Raw genomic sequence first — 18,669 nt, 5'->3', positions numbered from 1 at the left:
AACATCGGATCAAAATGCTCCAAATATAGAAAGTTAATAAAAATATCGCAAATTATTTTTCGCACATGGATTAGGTATAAAATAGTATTTTTATAAAATAATGTAAACACAGTTTTGTAGTGCTTTGTATTCTTATGTTATCAATATATCACTTTTCTTAAAGTAAACTATATAATTATGCTATTAATTACTTAATCGTATTATTGTCTTTATTCTTTAATTATTGTTAAATCGTTATGTTATATTCATTGGAACTATGAGAGCTCCAATTCTTTATTTCATCAAGAGTCCGCAGATTCCCGACTGCCTTCTCCAACCGACCGACGGTGAAATCACTCTCTTTCTCTGTGGCAACTCAGAAGGCTGTGTAGCTGGGAGCGGAGTCAAAGACCTGGGCCGCTTTAGAAGATGCCGCTAAAGCCGTGCTCCGCCGGTGGATCGAAAGGTCTAAAAAGCGGCGCACGCATGCGCCGATGCTGGAGTAGGCTGTATGGAAAAGAAGGGTGCTGGCTAACAGGCCGTTGTCTGGCCGAAGGCGCTGGCAGTCGCCACCGGCCCCGCTCCCAATTCATGACTGCCATGACAGTCCTCCTCCGTGTCGCAGCGAGTGCGAGACCGAGTCGTAGTATAACGCTGTTTAAAGAGCGCCGCTGTTGAACTTCCCTCCCCTCCTCCTTTCCCCCCACCGACTGATGCACGTACTCGCGTCGCAGCGCGTTGCACCGCGAGGAGGTCGACCGAGAACCGACCTCGGCTGGGTCATCACGGTGCTGGTGCCGCGGGGAACCAGCTCTCGCGCCTATCACCAAGTCACCCAGGCGCGGCCTTCCTAGGTGCGTTTGATTCATCGGAACCGAAGAGTCCCGTGGGATCGTAGCGAGAGCGCGCGTCCTGCACGAGCACGCGTCGTGGTGGCTCGTGCGAATGGCGGGTGTTGTGGTAGCGGTGCCGTTGATGTGACGCGTGTCTCTCGTGGCCGTACGCACGGCTGGCTGGCTCTGCTCGCTGTCAGTTTCGGAGCACGAGAAACGCCCGTGTAGGATACGTGTCAAACAACGTACGACAGGCGGACCACGCTCCCGCTCTCCACCTGGGTTCGATCGACCGATGCGGCTCGTCGAACCCCCGTAGGTAGGGCGCCTTTGCCGATTAGAGCCAGCCGCGAATACCTAACGAGAGAGACGAGGGCACCGCACGCGCTCGTAGCGAGGTGTAAGGCACGGCGAGTACGCGGCATCGATCGCGGCGAGACGTTCCGAGCGACTCGCCGAAAAGGTCGCATGCCTCGGAAGATTCGCCGGTGTTACATGTAGTATGTAGTCTTTAGCCATGCAAAGGTTTCTCGGTGAAGCGATATTAAGTCGCCGGATACTTCGGGTCTCCAGACACTTGAATGACTGTCAATTACAGCGAAACGATTGGGATTTCTCGAGCGACTCGTTGAAAAAAATCTGAATCCTTTTCTCTCTGTGTAAAAGTCACTGGTAGCAGTAGTAAAGCTCGCGATGCGCTTCGCAGCGCGCGCTCGGTTTAGCGCTTCGTGCACGCGAACCGGAGCGAATCGGGGCATCGATCGCCGTCGGGATTTTCGGAGCGGAGGCGACACCGCGTGCTCCGAAAAATTTGCCGGCTCCGCGAGTGTGCCGGCTAATCGATCGACACGCCTGTAGATTCGCCGGCGACCAACGGGATTTTCCGAGCCGCCCTTGAAGAGCGAGAAACGCGGAGTAAGGTGTGGTGGAAAAGCGAGCGCGTATCGTTATTCGCAAACAACGCCGGCTACTATGAACAGTATGAACGTCACGCGCGAGAATAGAGTGTTTGATATATTACGTCCTTCGTGTAGATACATTTTTTTTTGTCACAGATCTGTCGTTCATTTCCACGCGATAGTTTAATGATGTAAGATCAACGTTTGCGTAATACGCTTCCGCGTTGCCCCGATTACATTTAAATTATCTCCTCCCCGACCACACAGTGTATACACGCGCAAAGAACTGTACAGGAACGTGCAATTAAATCTCTAGAATGTGTGCGGTTTCATTAGCAGCGGTTAATTGTCGCCTTTCTAATTTTCTACGCTCTCCCGTAGATCCCAGGACGCACTTATGACTTCTAAATTGTTTTCCGCGAGGCCATGCAAATAGGCGAGTAACGAGGGTGCAAATAATCGCACGACGCACCGCGTTTCGTTGTCGTATGAAAAAAACATTGCAGCCTCCTCTAATTGAATCCCAAATCAAACGGTTGATCGTTCAGCTCGTCAGCTTCGTTTTCACGCAATAAAGAACGCGCGTGTCGATAATCGTTGAGGTAATCGGCTCGATAATGCACTGCTTCGGCAACTTTCTTTATTTCTGCTGACTACGCGGCGGCGGCGTCACGCGATGACGAGAACGCGAGGGGAGCGCATTCGCGCGTTTCGCGCGAGCTCGGTGCACCTCGGGAAAGAAAGAGGAACGAAAAAATACCCCTTCGCTCCTCGCGGTGAGTCGGACCGAACGCGTGTGCACCGAACAACGGTTGCGTTATCGCCGCTTCTTTTGCCCGTGCCGTCGCCCCTCGTTTCCGCATACCTCGCGGTATCGAGTCCCACGCCGGAAGCAATGTCCAACCATGAAGAAACGTTTTCGGTTCACGCCCTTGCGTGCACCACATCCGGGCGACCTCCAGATTGGCGCTAATCGCGCGGGGAGGAGATCAAATGTCGGGGAGATCCCGGAAGTGTGCGAGCCGCGAACTCTTTCCGCCTTGTTCCGCGCGCCGAGCGCATCGCGAGCCCCGCACACAGAAGAAAAAACAGTGTCAAATCAAGACTTATATACGCAATCTATAATCTTGAAATGGGATTATATTGTGTTAAACGAAGAAAAACTTGCTTGAGTGAAGTCATACAGTTAAACAAAGTTTTATATAGTTCAACCAAGAAAAAAAGTTAAAATAAAAAGTTGAAATTCTTATAAGAAGATTATAGATTGTTGCGTGTATACGAGTATATAACTTTTAATTTTGCCACTTCGTTTTTTTCTGTACGCATTATACCGCGCACGTTTCAATCTCGATCGTGATCGATCGAACCTGCGATCGTTCGTTAAGCACGCACTCGTTAGCGATGCACCTCACGAGTACGACTAACGTTAGAATTGGATGAATTTTCCAGGGGACGATCACGATGGCAAATCGATGAACGCGGCGCCGTTGCCGGTCAATAGGGTGCACCGGTGCGCTGCGGGGCGAGCCGGGGCATTGGAAGAGCCTACCTCGGACGGACGACGCGGCCTATTCCGGAACGAATTGTGACAGACAGCCGCTTTTCGAGTCGTCTTCGTGAGTGCCGGGCATCGCGGTGGCGGTGACGAGGCGATGCGCGCGACTCGGCGTGTCTCGCACGGCCAATAGCGCCGATCACGCGCGAGTCGCGGCAAAAGTTCGCCGGCTATTTTGACAGACGGTGCTGCATAATCACGGTGATACGTAACACATAGCATACACACACATACACATATACATATCTATATATATATGCTACGAGGTGCAAGAAATCAAGACTGTCCGCGATCGCGTCGCGTAGGGCTAATCGAGCAATCGAGAAACGAGATATCGTATGTTATCTCTTTCTCGCGTTCGCGTTCTTGTGACGTTTAGCGAGTGAAGAAGATGTTTAACTTTATGAAGAAGGCCGCGGAGAAGGACGACAAGGAGAAGCGGAAGCGCGAGAAGAAGGAGCGGAAGGATGTCAAGAAACGCGATCGCAGCAGCATGTCCGCGGAGGAGCTCCTACGATTGGATGAGGTAAATGCAAGAACGTCGCGGGAACTTTCGCTAAGAAATATCCTTGCTCTGTTGCGATCCCTTTCCTCTTTTTTACAAATTGCAAAACCATAACAAATTATATTATTTATCTTAATTGCGAGTTCTGCCAGTCGTTGATTTTTTATATTAAGTTCGTAACGAATGCGCGTTTTGGTTATCGCATTTTCCGATGACTAGGTGGGTGTACACTGATACTGCTTGCAAATTTATGAGTTACACAAAGTTACTGATATCTTCCGATTATATTTCTTATCGGCATGAACAGAGCTGTCAATATCACGAGGCGATAACGTTTTCCAGTAGCTTTCTTCAAACTGATATTATTAATAAACTGTGCATTAAAAAAACGTGTGTGTTGGTGATGTGATTACACTATAAAGAACTTAATCGATCATAAGAGAATTTTTCGACAGAAATAAAGAGTTCTGAATTGCGATAAGATTTCGTCTTGAAAAGCTTCTTTTCTGTAGATTCAGTATCGTCGCTGGTCGGATGTGGTTTCACGCGATATGAAGTGCTGGTCGCATACTCGTTGCACTGCATTAACGAAAAATAAGAATTGCAAAATTATTCTGCGATATGGACAACGAGTCGTTACAATCGCATCGTTCACAGAATAAGAGAAGCTTCTTGAGAAAATTCGTAGGATTTTGCATGGTACACATTTTTAAGTGCCCCTGGCTTGAGAGACTTCTTGAAAAAAAATTTCGTCACTCTTACACGCTTTGTTGCAGGTTCGTAGATCACTGAAAATTCCTGGTCGTCGGAAGGAGAAGGAGAAGTTACCGAGCGGCATCACCGCGGATTACAGCGCGTCATTTTTCGCGCATCTGGATCGCGATCTTCTGGACGCCACGCAGAACGCAGGTCCAGGCTCGGCGATCGGTGCCGGCGCCAGCAGTTGGGCGACTAGAACGCCCGACGGTTTGATGCAGAGCGACTCGTCGGAGGCGTCTCTCACATCTCTGACGACGACCACGACCACGGCGTCGACGACGACGAGTCACGCCGGCATTCAATCCGGCGGCAAGTGTCTACCGCCGTTGCCGCCGAAACCGCCCAAGCGAGGAATCCTCAAAGGACCGCGGTTGACCGTCAACAGCTGTACCGCCAACGTTCTCTCGGAGGAGAATGTGTTGCCGAACGGCACGGAAACCAGTTACCAGGAGGCCAGCAATTTGCTGGTGAGGAACACCCTTCAGAACGAGGTGATCACCTATCAGAACGTGCCGACGCATTTGAACAGCATTCTGAACAAAGACGACTGCAACGACGAGGAGTCTGTGTGTCAAGCCGCGTGGCTTTCCGTGCAACAACAGGTAATTCAGCAACAATACCAGCAGCAGCAACAGCAGCAGCAGCATCATCATCATCAAATTGACGCCAAACTGCTTCAGGTTAGATAACGTTCCGCTTTCTCTCCCGCGCATCAGTTGCGGCGAAACCCGATTATTACGATCATTTCCGAAACGTGTAATGAGATGCTAAGTGATGGGTTTGTTTGAAATTTTGACGTAAACCAACGTCAACAGAAGATCCCGTTGGAACGATAATAAAGCAAGCAGTAGTGAATTATGTCTTTTACAATTTTTTTCCGTGCGATCGTAGAATGTATTTTCGCAATATCTTCATAACTCAAACGAGTTTTTCTAAAAATTCTGTCAAAATTTTAATTTTGATTTAAACCTTGCTAATAAATGTGCCATAAATATTCCAAAATTTTGTATTTTATATTCAAGATTCGCTCTGTTTCATGTTTACATACTTTTAAGAATCATAAATCGATAATAAATAATAATAGACTTAAATAGACAATAAATCTAATGCGTAACTTCCAAGTATTTCCTTACTATATTCAGGTCGTTACCAGCGCAAGTCCATCCGCGGATTCTTTGACGGACACGACAAATTCGAGTTTCGCGACGCCGCCGTTCAGCCTGTCGCCCGTTGGCGAGTCCCAGGGTTTCTCGAGGTGGCGGTCGTCGGTCTCCTTCGAGGAGCAGGGGATCGAACTGCAGCTCCCGGAGATCGTGCCGCTCGAGTTACCCGAACCCAGGGAACTCACCATCCAGAGACAACCTCCGCCGCGAAACGACTTCGGCTTCTCGCTCCGTCGCGCCGTGATCGTCGAGCGGGCGGCGAACGGCGTCACACAGATGAGACCGGTGATTTTCGCCGAACCTGGCGCTCTAGTGCAGCACAACAATGACACGGGTCTATTGCCCGGTGACAGACTGATCGAGGTCAATGGGATCAACGTGGATGACAAGTCGCGCGAGGAGATCATCGATCTTATCAAGAGCTCCGCCAACAGCGTCACCGTAAAGGTAATCCTCATATTAATAATCATACATCGGTGAAAAAAAAATCCTCTTCATTTCTTTTGGAATAATTTTGAAGGCAGAAGTGTACACAAACTCATTAATACAAATTAATACTTTGTTAGAAACACTTCAATAACACTTTCTTTCGTGTCTAAAAAAATGATTTTATAGAATGTACAAGAGCACATTTTTTTATCTAGATTCCATACTCGTGTTCTAATTACGTGGCTGATATCTTTGTAAATTGTCGATTGAATGATGAGAATACTTGAGAAGTCGGAACGTACTTTGGACATTGCGCAAGCGATAGTACTCTATACCTCATACTTTTCTCTTCTATAGACCATACCGGTCGTGTCCCCTCGTGCTCCGTGAACGAAACCTTTCTCTTGCCGAACGCGGGGCAAGCTTATTAGCATAAATCTGATGGTATTTACCGGAAAGCGGTCACTCTAATGATCGAGCGCGGGGAGACGCAACGACACCGCACCGCAACGACCTTACGTTCGATTATCAGTTGTCAATGATTAGCTTATCGCCATTTTTGTTAACCACTTCTCGTTATCGGATCCCTCACGGCTCAACCTTGAGATCTTTAAAAATATCGTTTAAAAAACGGGTATAATGAATGTTGTTCGGTATCGCACAGGGAAATCCGCGCTGAACGTGGTGAAAGGCATCGAGGAATCCTTAGGTTCTTCGGAGGTCATAGAAAGGGGTCGATCGAGTGTCGTTCCGTAGACCTTTGGTACATCGCAGCGGCGAACTGCGTTGTAATCAATAAAGCAACAAACTGTCGTCCAATTTTATTTCATTTCGATTTTAAACAGAACGTAAGGCAACTGAACGTTTTCCTGAATAAAACATTCTTATTTCTTTATTGATCATGATCGAAAGTCTATGTAGTCCCGCATGTTCTGTTCGCGTAAACAATAATTACATGACGTTAAACGGCAATGGTAGGTGGGCTACGAAAAACCGACATTACTTTCACTGATGTTTGACCGCTCGTTGTACCATGTCGCCGTCGTTATTGTGAACAAGGATGAGTGACCAGCCGCAAAAGGTGCGGGCGAGCTCTTCGCAGGACAAATAATTGCGGCGCGATGTCGGCCGGTTCATTGCCACTGCTGGCAACGAATATAGCGGGAGATCGTGAGTCACGGTCCCCGCTAATAAAACTGTACACGAGACACGAGGGACCGTCGTGTGAAAATAGCGAGCTTACCGAGAATCCGAATCTTCTTCTATCGTCACCACCGAGCAAATCGACCACCGCGAGCGCGCGTCTCATAAAGAGGGGGGCCAACTTTGCGGGCCCCGGGCTCGGTATCGGGAGAACGGAGAGTGTAAAAGTAAAGAGGAGTCTCTGGGCGGGAGGAGGAGATGCCCAAGCGTGTCTGACCTTGCCCCGTAGCCGTGGAATGCTAAAAATGCCACCGCGTTCCCGCGGCCAGAAACGAAATGTGTAATTCCGTCCGTTGCGTCCGTTGCACCGTTCTCCCTTTCACTGCTTCCTCACGCGCGCAGAATGTAATCTCCGGGGTGGTTTGAATGGCTAAATCCGGGGATTTCGTGCGTCAACGCGCATCAGAAAACGTCCCAGGATCGATGAAATGCAACGCGCGTCTCCCTACTGCACTACCGCGTTTGCTAGAAACGCATTTCTTTGAAGAACGATGACGGAACGTTTCTCGGAGGAAATGGAAGTAGCTACGATGCATACATAGAGAAGTGAGTAATATTTTTAGGCGCGTATATATGATCAAGTTTATTTGTCTAATCTAAAAATATTAAGACTTAAGCAGCTCGGAACACAACCTTTCCCAAATCCAAACATGTAAATATCCGGAAACGCTGGGTACGTAAGAGGATGAGAGGAAGAGAAAGGAAATGAGAATAAGAGCGAGAAAGAGAGACGCAGAGGGGGAGAAACCGGATGTAATTCACTCGCAAATCGAGCGCGTTATACGCTATATACAGGGTGTACCAGAATTCGTATACTTTTTATTAAAAACTCTTCCTTCGGGAATTTTAGAACTGCGTTATTTTTCATAACTTCAACGTTCGCGGCGGGTGTCTTTCTCAATAAGTTACGTGTCTCAAAACTGAAAATATCGCGTGCAGCCGTCCTGGCGTATCAGAGCGTGAAGATACCTGCTTCAATTCGCAATTCTCATTTATCATCGCGGTAACTCGGTGGATGGCCGACGATGCAAGCGGGAAATACTGATGGGAAAGGCTGCATCTATCGGGTGTTGCTGGTCCTGATGCACGTTACCTACGTGAGGGACCCGGTCCCTCGTCCACCCGTTCTCTGTCTTTTCGCGACATGGCAGTCGCGTCGACAGAAGAAACGTGACGTGATTTACATACTTATGTATAGGTAACGCGTCGTCAGGCCCCTCTCGGTCAACATCCTGCTTCCTGTTCTCTGTGTGTTGCACGAGCTCGGCCTCGTGCGCCTAAGTCGCGCGTATGCACGCGTGCCCCGTTATACACGTCCGATGGACAAAGTGTGTGCGTATCAGGCACGCAGACACGTTCGATAACAGGCGGAGCCGTCCGTAACGGTGATTAATCGGGATTAGACGAACGGCGAGGGATACTGTCCATACTGACATGTGTGCGTTCAATATTGCTTCTGCAAAGTCAACATTCCATTTTCAGCATTCCGATATAACTGATAGAATCCCGATTTTTTCCCAAAAAGAGCTCAGATTTTCCGATATGTAAAAAAATCCTTACAGGTAGAAATACCAACTTCGATCAATTTAAATTTCGTAAATATCGTAATATCTTTCGATAAAAGTCTCGAGATGTTATTCCAAACTCCCAGGCAAATTCCGAAACGAAATTTTAATCCATAGGCACTTGGAAAATCCACGTCCATCTCTCCGGTGGCAGCGATGCCCGTCGCTTCATTTATCACGTGGACGTTCATGACATGACTATTCATAAACGAACATAAATGAATTTTACCGCAATCGTCGGCACGCTCAAGGGCGTGCTCGCGTGATGGATACGCATTACAATATTAACATGTTGATTTCGTTGCAGGTGCAGCCGGTCGCCGAGCTATCGGAATTATCGAGACGCGGCAGTTGTGATGGACGTCAAGTCGAATTGGCACCTGCGAATATCCGCGGCGGCACGCTTCGCCGATCCGGCAGTTTGCGGTTTCATCAAAATACAGTAAGCCTATCGCCATTTCTCATCGACTTTGCAATTAGAGTTTAATAAGTCAAGTTTGCTGAAAAAGCCTCGCGAAAGGAATAATTTAAATCATTTCTCAAACTTTCAACATACAACGCAAAAATTCCTTCACGAAGAAGTGGAATTCAAGAAAATAAATGATATCTATTGACTGGTATCATTTAAGTTTCCACTACCTCAATCGTCAAAGTTAAATTATTCGTTATACCGTCAGGCTTTTTTAGCTTTCTATTAATATTTTTTATATGTATCAATATATATTATAGTTTTATAGTTTATATAATTTCTATGACACCGTCACACGTGTGAAAAGGGGAGCGAAGAATAAAGAGAGCATAAGTAATGATATAAAACGCGATCGACTTAGCGAAGGGTACGCGGAGAAATAAAAAGGACGGCACAAAGGGGGCACAAAATTGCAGCGGAATGCGACAGGGCTGCAGCGCGATGCGGCAGCGAGGAAAGAGGAAGACAATAATGGAGAGACGCTCACTTTCCACCCACATTCCCTAGAGCGGCGCAGTGGCATAGCAATCGCATAACGGTACATCTCTACTGACTGCCTCGTACCGTAATACCTCGTTTCCGCCGAACTTCGAGCTGTAATCTAAACTACGGGCGCAGCCCGTTGCAAGAAAATGCAGTCTTTTCGCGGCGGCTTGGTCACATTTCACAGAGGCATAGACTACGTCATGTGCAGATTAAGTCTCAAAGAATTTAAAAAATGTATTCAAAGAGAAACAATTACTTTGAGCGAATTTCTAAAATGGAAGATATTTGACACTTTAAACGAATTTCCCGAATGCGGTGAACAGTTCTGTCGTTTGAATGCTGAAACTGCAGTTACTATAAACGAGGCGACAGTCGCACAAATCATGGAGAGAAATATTAAAACGTGATAAACGTTTTGAGATTGACGCTTGCATTGTTAGCAGAAATGAACATATGCGCGATATTGTTCCCGCACATGTTGAATGTCCTCTCTTATTCCGCGGCTTCGCTGGCAGTCGTGCTTGCGGGCTTTCGAGCCATGCCTTCATTAAATTAAACTGTCACGCGACGTAACGCGCATTCCTACTCGTTATCGCAACGAGATCGAAGATGCCGTTGTAAAGGAGCACGCCAAGAATGAGCGGTATCGCATCCGCATTTCTGGATTCATCGATAAACGTGAAACGCAAATTGCATTACGTCAAAGTGTACATTAAACGTAACTATATTTTCGTGTACGTTGCTCTCGTGGGGATGCTCTAACAGGATTTGTATTGGAACGTTATTAAAGCCCCCCCGGCGACGGTTTGATGATATTCTATTTTAATATGATCGCAAAGTAGATTGTGGAGAAATAACACGTCTGTGTCGGGTGGGTAAATATCCCCGGAAATTTTACGGTAAACGTGAAACGGTTTACTTTGACAGGAAACTCTGTAATTTAATTACTACATAATTGATTCAGTTGTTTAAGCTCGCTTGTCGATCTCAAGATTTAAAATCAGATTGCCAGTCACGCTTAAACAACAAGGATACAAATATAATTGCGAAATAACGCAATTGTCTCGGGAACGAAACGAACACGATCGTCGTGAACACGGGCGTCACGTCGCTCGCTGCGCAATTTGTACGCATGTCGAACGCGAGCAACGTGTCGTAATTGGCAATTAGCTCTAACAAAGTGCGACTTATGTTGGTGTTAAAATGCACAGTGAAACGAGCACGATGATGTTTACTGACGGTCGATAAAGCCGACAGTATGGCGGCACGGCAAAGAACGTGCTGCCGACACGCCGCTGTGGAGAATGTCGTGAAACGTAGCGAGCAACAATACTTTTCTTACTTTGCAATGAAAGCACGTACCCTTTTCAAAATTTTGTCGCGTATACATGGAATAAAAATTCTTATCCATCTATTCAATGTTTTTACAATCCGTGCGGTTTACACTAGAAAAATAAATTATGCGGTTCTTATTAAATTATGAAAAAAGATTGGAAAGATACATTAAAATGTTTTTTCACAAATTTTTTATATTAAAAAATTGAATTTGAAGACTGAAAGTAGAATTTTCTATCTCGTCTTTCGTCATTTCGGTATCGCGAACTTTATTTCTGAAATCAACGAGGGAACAATTGCGCCGCGTGCATATTAAAGGTCTGAAAGGTGTTGACCCCGGTGAAAAAAATCGCAGACCAACAATCTTGTGATCTTATTAATCCAAGAACCGGCGAATGCCGCTAAACGCGGATTTGCACACCGCTGCGAAATGGGAAGTCGGTAGTTGCTCGGGGTGGTGCACGTCCTCGTGTAAGCTCTCCGCTCTCTCACGGTGTGCGACGTGCGGCTCGCTCGCTCGCTCGACGTATCGGCTACGTAAATGTCAAATTACGTAATTAGAATTGCATGTTACGCTCTACGTGGTGAGTAATTACGCCGTTACCGCCGCAACGCTATTATTACGCCCGCGAGGAAGGTACCGGGTATACGCGCGATAACATCGCCGATCGCCGGGGGATCCCCGCCGCCGCGCCGCGCCGCGCCGCGCCGATCGTTCGTCGCGACATGTAGGCCAATAATCATATCTCCGCCGTGTACAAGAACGCGAGCGAGGTTTCTTTTTCCACCCGGAAAATCGCGCGCGATCCGTTAGACTCGCCTGAGTCGTTAATCCCTTCGACTCGTTAACGATCGAAGTTATGCCGCAAATTCATTTCTTTAGAATCTTTAGATCGATGCCTAACGTTGTTGCCGATAAGAGGGAGGTAAGAAAATTGATAACACGTGGCACTAAAAGCGCGATGCGGTTACAGCCTTGTAATGACGTCAGCTTATTGCCTATAAATATCGGGCGTTCGGAAAAAAAAGTGGGTTGCCCACGCGAGCAGAGGGCTGCGCGAGTTTAACGGCCCCCCGTTGTACGCGTCTATGACTTTGCGAGCTATTGCTGGCATACCACGTCGGTGAAGCCAACGTATTAAACTTCAGCAGCGAAGATAATAAATTACGAAACCACTTTTTATCCTTCGTTTAACCGTCGATTGGACATCGGACGATTCTGCGACCCGAATTTTTAATCGGGGGAATAATTACAGAGACATCTTCGAATTTAATATGAATACACGAGACGCGAATACGTTATCAGAGTTTAACTCGTAAAATCCAAATGAGAAATCGTGCGAATCGCTTAACTTTTCATCGGCGTCGCGGTATTTCGCAAAAATGAATAGGCCACTCGAGCGGCTGTGCCGGCGCGAATAAATTTGCATGCAGTTGCTGCGATCGGTGGGCAAAAGGCGAAGTCGGTCGCCGCATTCGCGGCATGGCGCGACGCGGTGCGGCACGACGGGCGTAATTTGTATTTTATGCACGTAATCGCGGTGGCTTGGGAGTCCACGTACGTACATACGTATGCGCGCACCCGCCCTCTTATCTGCCCACGTTGATGCGAGACGGCGTTAACGCGTTATACCCCGCGCCGCCGTCAGCGGCTCGTAGCGAGATGCATCTTGATTACGATATAGGCGAGAGATGCCGCGTGCATTACGCTCCGGCTGATCCTTGGCGCCTCTCTGACACCGCCTCTCTGCCTCCAACGTCGCCTCCGTGCCGGAGACGGCCGTATACTTCCCGATGTTCTCCTTTACTTCGGCGAGAAGTTAATCCTCATCGTGACGTTTGCATTAATGCGACTATTTTTGTTTCCTGAATGAAACTTGAGGAATCGCGGGTAATCAGTATTAAGTCTTGAGTAACTTTTCTCGTATGGTATACACGCTGAAAAATGTTTTCCTCTCATACCATGTATACAAACAGCCTTTATATTAAAATATGATTATTTACATGTACAACTCGCATGTTGCGGAATCAAGTTTAAATTTGACAGCGTGTAATTTTGTCAGGAGAATCTTAGAAATCAATAAATAATGTTGGGGTGATGCTCAGATAATGGAGCAAACATATAGAGCGAGTAGCTGTGATGAATATGTGTATGGATTCTATGCGAGCTTGTTTCAAATCGGATCAAGATGGTTTAGACGCATGCATGTAAGCATGTTACACGCACTGTGCTCCGAGTACGCGCGCTGTTATAGATTTACGATTCGCGTCTGCTGTGGCCGTACCAGTCAGTCCGGTCTGTCCGTCAATCCGTGAGTCATCGAACATCATTCTTTTACCAACAGGTCAAAAACAACATAAAATTTTTACTCAAATGTTAGCTTAGGACTGCCGTTGTTGCATTCTTCTCGGATCTGGTCTGTCCACTTAAAGGCGAATATTAATAATAGCTACTTTGTCAAAAAAATGCGTTTTTTTTCTTCAGGACTTTTTTTATGGATTAAAAAAATTTTTGTGGTTCTTCCTTTTTTTCCTTCGCATCGAATTGGAGATACCTTTCTTTAATCCACCACTTACAACTTCATCGGCCGCAACCACGCCTACGTCAATCGCTACAACGCACAAGGTCGGTTTAGCAATTCGCGCAGCGTGAGCGACTAAAGGACTCGTTTTCCATTTCACTTCTTTTTTCTCCTTCTCTCGAGAGCCTGGTGCGGCCTCGAACGACCTTCCCCCGTGGATTCTATCGGTATTTTCGATAGTTTCTCATCGAAATTTATGCTGTACTTATCCTTGTAGCTTTTAAACGCAAAAATACCGGCGAAATTTATCGCTGCATTTACCTCTGTGACGTCTGTGACGTTCACTTACATGGAATGGCAGATTCATTAATCCCTAAATTGATCGTAATTCCTTCGAGACAGTAACGTGAGGCACGGAAGCGCGATAGGACAGTAACCGCGCCGTATTACGCTAGAAGGTAACGGTTATTGAAATCCAATTGTTCGTTGAATGCGGCGCGTCAAGTCAAGTTTGCCTTGTTTGTCGCGTATGTTATGCACCACGAGGGATCACCGGCCGTTTCGACCTACACTTTAATTCCAGTTGTTCCACCTATCTCCTCGTCGTTCCGTTCTCCAGTAAGTGCAGCGTAAAAAGGCGCGCATAGCGCGAGTCGCTGCACGGAACAATGTAATCGTGAAGCCTGGTCGTACATCGCGCACCGTGAGAAACGCCGTTCGGATCAGGAGCCGCTCTTGGAAACTTCTGAACTATGCAAAAGCTTCGCTATTAATAACGATCCTCGATCGACGGATACGTATGTCGCAATGAAAAAAGCGACTCCGATATTGACGATTGACAATTAAGGATAATAATTATGTGTGTTTACGCGAGACATTCATGCCAGATGTGCCTACGTCATTCTGCGTGTTACTAATCTCGGCCTCTCCGATTTATGCACGTATGCAAGCAAATCGCATTGTCGCGACTATTTTTCTCTTCTAATTTGTTATCGTTATCGATATATCGTTTAACCAAATTGTGCTAAGCCATTACAAACCACGACGAGATTCCGCGCCAGCCCAATTCGCTCTTCCTTTTAAGAGATCTTGGCCTTAGGGGCTGCACGCTGTATGTAAATTTTTTTTACCTGCTTCTAATTCATCGATCCGGCGCGTCCCACGCGCGGACAAAATGTAACGGAGAAATTGTCGTGTAGCAATCCACCCACGTCACGATCGATTCACGACGTTCCTCGTCTCCGCATTGAATACACATGTTGCCGAACAATGACAACGGTGCGTCATCGGCCTAGCATAATTTAAAACTTAGAATAGCGCGTTTAGAAAACTAATTGCCTCTTTCCTTAGAGCCGATCAGCGCTGCATATCCTTGAATGGTATTATCTCTTCCACGTGGCTCCTATATTCTACAAATTTCATCTGATATGAGGAAAGAAGCTAAAAGAACAGAGAGCTACCTTATCAATTATTACAGTCGATATGCCATCGTATACTGCGTATATATAGCTGGATATTGCCGGTACGCAAAGCGAATTATCGTACATCGAGAAATCCTGCGGCCGTTTCTTGCGACCAGTATGGCCGCGGCGGTGATATTCGGACCGCAAAGAGCTGAACACCGGCCGCGCCGCGCCGTTATATTACGTCTCTCGGTACAGGCGCATGTTTGTGGCAATGTCCGCCCGTCGGGTAACTCGCTTTGGTCGGGCGCAATCTCGCGTGTTACGAGTTTCTTAAAATAGCGGCCCGGTGCTCCCTCGAATCTTCACGAAAGCGTTTCTCTCGGCAGCACGTGCGGTGCACGAGTCGTCGCTTCGATGCACCGCACGTGACCAATCCGCGATTGCTTTCCTCGAGCTTGAGAGACCGATTTTCTTATCGCCACGCTATAATCATGTATAAAATAAAGACGTCGCGATGGCGATGTAATTCCGTCGCGTAGCGGGGCGTAAAACTTGAATTGAGAAAAAAGCTAGGGAGTATTCGAGCGGAATACATCTTTAGAAGACGCAGAAATGCAAAATGCAGATATAAAACGATTAAAAAAGAACTTATTGTACAATTTTCATGTTGAAAGGTAAGATCAGACTGAGAGTCACTTAAATAATACATTTCCCGTGCCTGCTAGAACTCCCTTCTGAGGAAAGCTATATATAAACACTTCTGTACCGCTCCCGGCATTTCCTCCGCTTCTCGCTCGAAGCTTTCGAAAGCGCGAGAGCTTTGCACTGTAAACGGCAGCTACATATATTTGAAGCGAACGATCGAGTCGAGTATTTCTCAGAAATAATTCTTGGTTGCACTCACGTTACGCTTCCGTAGGTTGAGTTCCGTGGCCTCTAAAGAGGAAGCGCTTGCCATTTAATTTCAGACTGAATGAATGCACCTATATCATTAGCTTCAAACTAGATTTATATCAGACGGATGAACGTATTAAAACATTCTAATAAATTTTGAATTAAATGCAAAATTGTGGCATTAAGCATTTCATGTTGAAAACAGCGACTTATGTATTTAGTCTAGTTTTTTTTCTCTAACCAAAACGCTTCAAATGACATTAAATTGCGAAAAATCGCGATTCTAGATGTCGAATTATCTCGCCTAGACCTTCGAATTTGCGCTAATCGCATCTTGATCCGCAATCGCCGCGGAATCGGATCGGCCTACTAGCCGACTGTTTGTCGTCTGTGCAAATCGCGGAGGAAGGACGTTGAAGTAACCGAAGCCGAGCGTATGGTCGCCCGACCGATAGGGGGACAGAGAGGGGACGTCTGCGCGACGGAAGCGGGAGACGAGGACGGAGAAACGTGGAGAGCGAGCGGGAGAATTACGTTTCGTGATGGAGAGAAAGAACTCCCGGGCGGCTCTCGTGGGCACACGCCTCTCTCGTTCTCCTCGGTTCTCCTCAACGAGAGGACCTGTCTCTGTCTCGGAGCACCAGCGTTGCTTCAGTCGACATTCGGGAGACCCCCGTGATGCTCCTCGTGATCGAGTCCTGCCCTCGTGACCGTCGCCGTCGTCACGAGTCATGAGAGAACCTCCTGGAGGAAGCCGCGTCTCAGTTCTCGCGGACGGGAGCCGTTTGCTGAAACGTTTTAAAACGGAAACCGAAGAAAACGTGCCGGGGAATTGACATTCGCGCGATGATAATTGCGTTTTTATGGATTAATACATTTCAACCGAGTTCGATGACGATGATCGGCGATATTGCTCGAGAACTGCTTTCGAAGATATGTCATGTGACTCGCGAGTGGAAACTAAGTGCTTTCGATTGTCGTAAATATAAGAAAAATGTGGAGCTAATAGGAAAATAATGATTCACTAACGACAAGTCGATACCGATCGAGACAGGACATATATAGTAAGACGAAGTATCATGATTACCAAACAATTTACATTCAAGAAATAATTTGACGTTATTGCGCTAAGTGATGAAGACATTTTCGGCTTTCAGCGGTTAATGAAGAATTCTATACATGTGAATTCTCAAGCAAACTTAAGAGAACCCACGGACTACGTGAGAGGAATTCCGTCGGGATTAATGATAATTGCGTTGCGAAAGTGACAACGTGAAATCCGCTTCTCTGAGGAAAGACCAAGAAGATGCCGCGCAGCAGAGATGAGATTGACAATATGTCGCTTGGCGCGCATCATCTTCTCCACAGATCTTGCAGAGGCAAGGCTCACGCCAGTGGGATAGCTAAGCAACACAATCGTCAAGGTCTGCCGTCGCAAAAGATCCCAAAGTCACCGGCGCAGGACTTCTCGAAGCAGCACGAGTTTAGCGTTTCCAGCAATGGCGTTGTCCTCGACAGGAAGCACAGCAGAAATAGCACGAGCTCGTGGGAGTGCAGCGACAGCGACAGCATGCACTCCTCCGAGATCGGGCAAAACGGCTGTTCGGAAAATCGACTGAGCAACTCGAATCGTGGCCTCGAACGAGCGTCGAGCGTCAAATTCGATGCCAAAGAGAGGATCAAAGGATCTCACGGGAGCAATCATTGCTCGCCGTCGTTACGAGCTGCGAAAAGTTTCAAAAAGGAGAGCTGGGCGGACACTTTGCGCGTAGGATCCGTAAACGACAGAATCAAGCGGATGGAGAAGGGCTGGGACGACAGTAACGTTATCAGGACGCCAAAGGAACGCAAGTGGCATAGGATCACGGCGGAAATAGAGCAGAGGATACCGAGCGGGGACAATGGGCTCCGGATGTTCGGTTTTAAAAATAGCTGGGCCAATAACGCGAAGAAAGTATCGAAACGGAGTCGGCCGGGTCACCAAAGATGCGCGAAACCGATTCAGGACATTATCGAATGGGAGGAATTGTTCGAGATGGCCCTCGCCAGGAAGATAAGACGGAAAATACGGGAGAATGGAAAAATAGAGTCAAATATAATGAAGAATGTGAAACGTGGCGGAGAAAGTGGTCGCGCAAAGGACGAAGAAGAGTGCATGAAGCATCTTGAGGTCCTTCTGGAAAATAGAGTAACGCCGCAAATGGATGAGGTACGTTTCACGAAGGACTCAAAGGAGATCGGCGTCCAGGCTGCTGAAGTCATCAGCCTGGACCAACAGAAAATAATTTTTGCTAATAGAAAATGATTAGAAAAATGTCGATAATTGTTATAAAACAAAGGTTTCGAAATAATATAGGATACAAGAAATGGTAAATTTTTCTTCTACTACTTTGCCTTAGGAATCACGCCATTCTCTACCAAACTATTAATTTCGACAAAACGAATCGAGATGTTCTGTGTAATCTCGCGATTAGAGCATAAAGCTTCGTCTTTAACGTAATATGCGCCTTGAGAGAATCCAGGAAATTTCTGGCAAATTGTCATCGCGTGAGAGCGCGTGAAACGCGTTTAAAGGGCAAACTCGTAATATTCAAACAATCCCCTCGTTTAGGCCTTTGAAGGAGCGGCGTTTGCCACGTATTCGCGAAACAATGGCGCGTTGTGCGC

The 18,669-nt window shown here is 46.9% G+C and overlaps 2 protein-coding genes across 5 annotated transcripts in view; one reads left to right on the top strand and one right to left on the bottom strand.

Moving 5' to 3' along the window:
- The window catches only part of LOC139777198 (uncharacterized), a 119,660-nt gene that overhangs the window by 36,714 nt on the left and 64,277 nt on the right, over positions 1–18,669 (bottom strand). The gene's annotated exons all lie outside the window — the stretch shown is intronic.
- LOC139777077 (unconventional myosin-XVIIIa) overlaps positions 425–18,669 on the top strand; it is a 46,275-nt gene continuing 28,030 nt past the window's right edge. Inside the window, exons 1-6 of one of the 4 annotated variants that reach the window (XM_071714293.1) lie at positions 425–833; positions 3,161–3,467; positions 3,646–3,792; positions 4,548–5,210; positions 5,673–6,140; positions 9,198–9,332. In XM_071714293.1, the coding sequence (XP_071570394.1) occupies positions 3,658–3,792; positions 4,548–5,210; positions 5,673–6,140; positions 9,198–9,332 (1,401 nt within the window). In that variant the 5' untranslated portion in view covers positions 425–833; positions 3,161–3,467; positions 3,646–3,657. Of the gene's footprint in view, positions 834–868; positions 1,132–3,160; positions 3,793–4,547; positions 5,211–5,672; positions 6,141–9,197; positions 9,333–16,604; positions 18,212–18,669 lie in introns of those variants that run through there. The other 3 variants (XM_071714275.1, XM_071714285.1, XM_071714300.1) reach the window with 3 other exon arrangements.

The sequence above is a fragment of the Temnothorax nylanderi genome, unplaced genomic scaffold, assembly GCF_030848795.1.
Source record: "Temnothorax nylanderi isolate EJ_2023f unplaced genomic scaffold, tnyl_v1.0 TNYL_tig0006_pilon, whole genome shotgun sequence".
Taxonomy (NCBI): domain Eukaryota; kingdom Metazoa; phylum Arthropoda; class Insecta; order Hymenoptera; family Formicidae; genus Temnothorax; species Temnothorax nylanderi.
The sequence above is the reverse complement of the archived record's forward strand: the minus strand, read 5'-3'. Positions and strand labels throughout refer to the sequence as shown.